The sequence below is a fragment of the Tribolium castaneum genome, chromosome 3, assembly GCF_031307605.1.
Source record: "Tribolium castaneum strain GA2 chromosome 3, icTriCast1.1, whole genome shotgun sequence".
Taxonomy (NCBI): Eukaryota; Metazoa; Arthropoda; class Insecta; order Coleoptera; family Tenebrionidae; genus Tribolium; species Tribolium castaneum.
Window position 1 is genome coordinate 11,528,866 of NC_087396.1, and position 5,149 is coordinate 11,534,014.

General features: G+C 40.3%; 2 protein-coding genes across 2 annotated transcripts; both read left to right on the plus strand.

Annotated features, from left to right (window-relative positions):
- The first annotated feature begins 708 nt into the window (after positions 1-708).
- On the plus strand, positions 709-1,923 carry LOC663744 (probable H/ACA ribonucleoprotein complex subunit 1). Its single transcript, XM_969779.4, has 2 exons — positions 709-852; positions 904-1,923. The coding sequence occupies exons 1-2, from the start codon at positions 841-843 to the stop codon at positions 1,795-1,797; spliced, it is 906 nt and encodes a 301-aa protein (XP_974872.3). The 5' UTR covers positions 709-840; the 3' UTR covers positions 1,798-1,923.
- Positions 1,924-3,970: 2,047 nt separating this feature from the next.
- On the plus strand, positions 3,971-4,885 carry LOC135265714 (chorion protein S38-like). Its single transcript, XM_064355729.1, has 2 exons — positions 3,971-4,120; positions 4,169-4,885. Exons 1-2 carry the CDS (start codon positions 4,109-4,111, stop codon positions 4,787-4,789), a joined length of 633 nt encoding a protein of 210 aa, XP_064211799.1. The 5' UTR covers positions 3,971-4,108; the 3' UTR covers positions 4,790-4,885.
- Positions 4,886-5,149: the final 264 nt, after the last annotated feature.

A 5,149-nucleotide genomic window follows, 5' to 3' on the forward strand; every position in this document is an offset into this window, starting at 1 on the left:
AGACCTTAATGAGCACAGCATTTCCTCTCTCCTGCAGTGTGTCCGTTTTGGTGTTACTCGTCTCTGCTTTGAAACAGTTATTATGTTGTTGCGACTCCTTTCACGTCTACTCTCTAGGACATGGTATGACCAGTTGAGAATGAAAGTGACAGCATAACGAAAGTATGCTCTTAACACAGCGATCAAGACGTAATCAAAGAGGAAGAAAGTGAAAACGAGATGTTAGATGAGTGTAAATTATCATAGATGGAAGCAGAACACCAACATTATAGCACAATTGATTGCGTCAGTGGACCTAATCCAAAATAATTGTCTAAAAAATGTGAAAATCTTGCTTTCTCCGATAGTGTCACCAGTGTCCACTGTAATCTCCAATTAGTGTAGAAACTTCTCGAATAATTAAATCCAACGAGAAACTGATGATTCAGAACTGAAAAAATCGGTGTCATAAGAGAAAATTGCCGAATTGTTTTCCCCAATTTCCTGATTTTTTCTCGCGGTAACTTAATCTAGATTAGGTAATAATAATAAATATGTAAAAAAAGAGAAAGAGAGCGTCCGCAGCCTTTCAATGGCAATTCACCATACTTGATATGGTCCACTTAACTAAAAGCTTTGGTCAACAACAATCGCAGAAAAGGCCAACGCTCTCGTCTTGGTGCATTATTTTTTTTATTGACCGTTCATTGAGGGGTCGCACATTTTTATTAATTTTGTACTCTACATCGGAGAAAACCTTTCACTGATGGCCCCACCTTACAGTATCTATAAAAGACAGCTGCACGCAATTCGCATCATCAGTTTCATTTAACTTTCATTCGACGCCTCAAGTGTGGAAACATGAGATTTATTGTGAGTGTCACATCCCGAATAATTCTTTTGGAAATTGACTGTTTTTCCTAGGGCGCCAGCATCCTTTTGGCATTGGCTTCAGGCATAGCGCATGCCGGATTCGCAGGCAGCCTCGATCATGGTGCGGGCGGTGGCGGTGGTTATGATTACTCCGGAGGCGGCGACCAGGGTGGTGAAGGGCACTTGGAGCATGGCGGCGGAAACCAGTTAGACATTGGTGGAGGAGGAGGAGGTGAAGGACACTTGGAGGAGGGTGGCGGAGGCGGCGGCCACCTGGAACAGGGCGGCGAAGGCGGTGGTGGCCACCTCGAGCTCGGCGGAGGCGGTGGTGGACACTTTGGACTTAGCAGCGGCGGCGGTCATTTTGATCTGGGTGGAGGCGGCGGTCACTTGGAGCTAGGGGGCAGCGGAGGTGGAGGAGAAGGTGGCCACCACGGACTTGAACTTGGTGGAGGAGGTCACGGTCTTGAGCTGGGAGGAGGAGGAGAAGGTCATCATGAGTTTGAGCACCACGGTGTTGACGGAGGGTCTGAGCACCATCACATCCCAACCAAAACTATTGAGCACACTAAGCCTGTCCCGGTACATATTGTGAAGAAGATTGGAGTTCCTGTTCCTCATCCTGTGGGAGTACCTGTACCTCAAGTTTTTAAAATACCCGTTCCCCAACCTTATGCTGTCCATATTCCGGTACCGCAACCTATTGCTATCCCTATCTACAAGTTGGTTCCTCAAGAAATTGAAAAAAAGGTCCCAATCACCGTTGAGAAATTAGTCCCTGTCACTGTCGAAAAGCCCGTTAAAATTGAAATTGAAAAGCACCATCCTGTATACATCGCAAAACCTTATCCAGTTCACATCCCTGTTTACAAGCACGTATTCCATCACGTTCCCAAACACGGCGGCGGCGGTGGAGGCGGTGGTGGAGGTCATGGATGGCATTAAGCGTCGAATTAGGCTCATCTGATCATTTCCATTTCTTTATCATCAACATTTAACTTATCATCGCGATCATTTTGTTGTTATTGTTACGTTTTGTTGAATTTTGTACAAATAAACATTTTTCTTATACCTCACGAATTTATTTTTATCCTTGAACTCTCAGCAACGTTTACGATATTGCGACAGATTTTGAACTTGATTGCTTGCCTAGCGGCAAAATTTTTCTTTTAAAAACATTATTATTAAAACAAAATTTTTACGACCGAATTACGAAACACCATTTTCTATTTGCGATCAACTGTTTGTCTAAAGTGTTATCAATTTATCAGTTGATCACATTAATTGAATATTTATGAAAAAATAAAAGTTGCTATTATTATTATTATTAATACAACCAAAATGATTTTCATTTAGATTACGTAAAGTGATTTAAATTAATTAATAACAAAGCAAAATTTAAATTACTGCAAACCCAATATGTAATTAAAATAATTTGGAGAAGTCCAAATAAATTAAGATGTTAAGTCATGGTGTCAGGATATGTGTTATTAGCTTTAGAGTTTAATAACCCGTGGTTTTTATAATCGACACGCAACAAAATATATATAAAACCCAAATCACATTAAGTTATTATAAGCGCATGTGCTTGCCAAGAAAATAATTAATTTTATTAAATTATTTCTACTTCTACAAAGTTATTTAGGAACTGCATTTTTAAATATTTTTGTACACAGAAATAAATATGACACTGACCAACTGTTGACATCATTTTCACTGTCTACTTCTATTGAACCACATTTTTTTTAACTGTGAACCGCAACAGCATCGAAATTATTTCTAATTAAACGTAATTTTATTAAATAGCAGAATGCAAATCACAGCTGTTGCTTTTATTACCAAGTATGTTTTTTTTTGCCTAAGACCATGTGTAAATTGTGTGAAAGTGATGAAATTTTATACGAAATGAAGCTGGTTAAGGTCCTTTTTACCACTATTTACACCTCATTTCACACTTCATTGATTATGTCGTTCATAAATTAATGTAGAACGAATGAGCAGAACAGTATGAAAATCGACCCAAATTCTCACATTGATTCATAATTAACTTTTTTAAATAGTTGTCAGGTTAGTACTCTCTTGAGCTGTCTGCTCTTAGAAAACACGTTCTGCTACGTTACTAACACCAATCGACTGATTTAAATTGAATATGTTCTCAAACTTTTTGTATTTTTTTGGTTTCACCTTTCCATCTCCCGACTTTAGTTCCCTTTTCTGGCCTCCTCTTCAACTTTCAGAGAATGTAACTTTCATTAATTATTTCTAAAAATTCAAATTCATGTTTTTTTCGTTTTACATAATTAGTACAGATGATTATCTTTAGTCGGTCTTTCTAAAATAAACTTGACCTTCGTGTTTGCTTGATTTCATTAACTAATGCGTAAGCTGCGATTCTACCAAACCTGTCATTCATGAATAGAACAAACTTACCTAGTGATTACATCATTTTAAAAATACTGCCTTTGAGTGCTTATTTTAAGTAACGAGAAAGTGAGGGTCATTGAAACATGTAATGCAAAAACAACAAACACATAACATTCATGAATTTTGGCCTTCAGATTAATCCGGTCTGAAATCGTTCATCTTCAAGTCTTTTAATTATACATAACTCTGGTAGCTCTAAGCGATCATGTATCGTGTCAAAATAGTTGTATGTGAACTTCAGAAGTTGTTTTGACAAGTTTATAATAAGATTCGAGCTTTTGTAGATGAATCAGTGGGGATTTTAATGGATTTTTAAAAACTGTATTACTTTTTTTAGAAACGCTCGGCTGTAGACGCATTAATTAGGATTTGGGCATTCAATGAACTCTTCCAATTAAAAGAATAGTAGTTTTAGTTGAAATTCAGGGTTCTGTTTAATTTCGCGTATATGCTCTAATTGTGAGAGAGGTCTTGATCGTCACAAAGCATACCGAAGATTTGCAGAGAATGTTGTCAGTTGGTTTTAGAAAGGAGAGAGATGCTCTAATTTAATATGTGATTGTATATAGAAGTATTGAGAGCCTTAAAAAATCCCACCCAGTTACTAATTTTTAAAGCAATTTTATTACTTTCACCTAATTTTTAATCTTTGTTTTATTGTTATGAATTTATACGACCTTCCAAGGAATGCAAATTGTTTTGCAAAGCCCCACACTCACAAAACCCAACCCCACTTAATAGCGAATGGCTCCTTATATAAATCTGTGGTAATCCAGATCTCATCATCAGTTTCAATCCAAACAGATCATCGTTCTTACCCAAGTACACAACCATGAGAATCATTGTAAGTCCATCGGCCTCTTCCTAGTGCCGTCTTAACACTTCCTTGCAGGGTGCAACCGTAATCTTCGCTCTAGTGTTGGGTTCCCAAGCCGGCTTCTTGGGCGACTCCGGGGGCCATGAGGGCGGCGGACTGGAGCTAAGCGGCGGCGGCGGTGGCGGCGGCGGCGGGCACGAGTTCCACGGCTGGGAGGGCGGCTGGAAAGGCGTCGACTTCGGCGGCCAAGACGGCGGCCACGAGCACCACGAGATCCCGACCAAGACCATCGAACACACCAAGCCCGTCCCCATCCACGTGGTCAAGAAGGTCGGAGTGCCCGTTCCCCATCCCGTGGGGGTCCCGGTGCCCCAGGTCATCAAGGTCCCGGTCCCGCAGCCTTATCCCGTCCGCATCCCCGTGCCCAAACCGGTGGCAATACCAATCTACAAGTTGGTACCACAAGAAATCGAAAAGAAGGTTCCCATTACGGTGGAGAAACTCGTTCCTGTCTATGTCAAAAAACCATACAAGATTGAAATTGAGAAACACCATCCGGTCCACATCAACAAGCCCTACCCCGTCCATGTGCCCATCTACAAACACGTCTACCACCACGTGGGCAAACACGGAGGCGGTGGCGGCGGCGGCGGCGGCGGTGGAGAAGGTGGACACGAAGGCGGCGGATGGCATTAGGTCCAATTTCGTTTCTTGTTGATTAATTTTATTTCTTGTTGTTGTTGTTATTTCTTTTTTACTTTTATAATTAAAGACTGTGTCTGTTTTCTTCAATTTGATTTTTTCGTTCGAACTTAACCCTCGAATTTAACTGATCTACAAAATGACTTTCATCAAATGAACTCTTACTTTCACACGACTTGAACGCCGGAGCACTGACCGTGAAATTGTAACTCACATTAAACGGATATCCCAGATTCTAATCCAGAAAAAAAGACATTTCACTTTTTGAAATTATGAACGATTTCACTTCAAAAAGGACAAGCAAGATGCGAGTGAAGGGACAGCTTGAAAAAAGAGATTAATCGGAGTGAATAA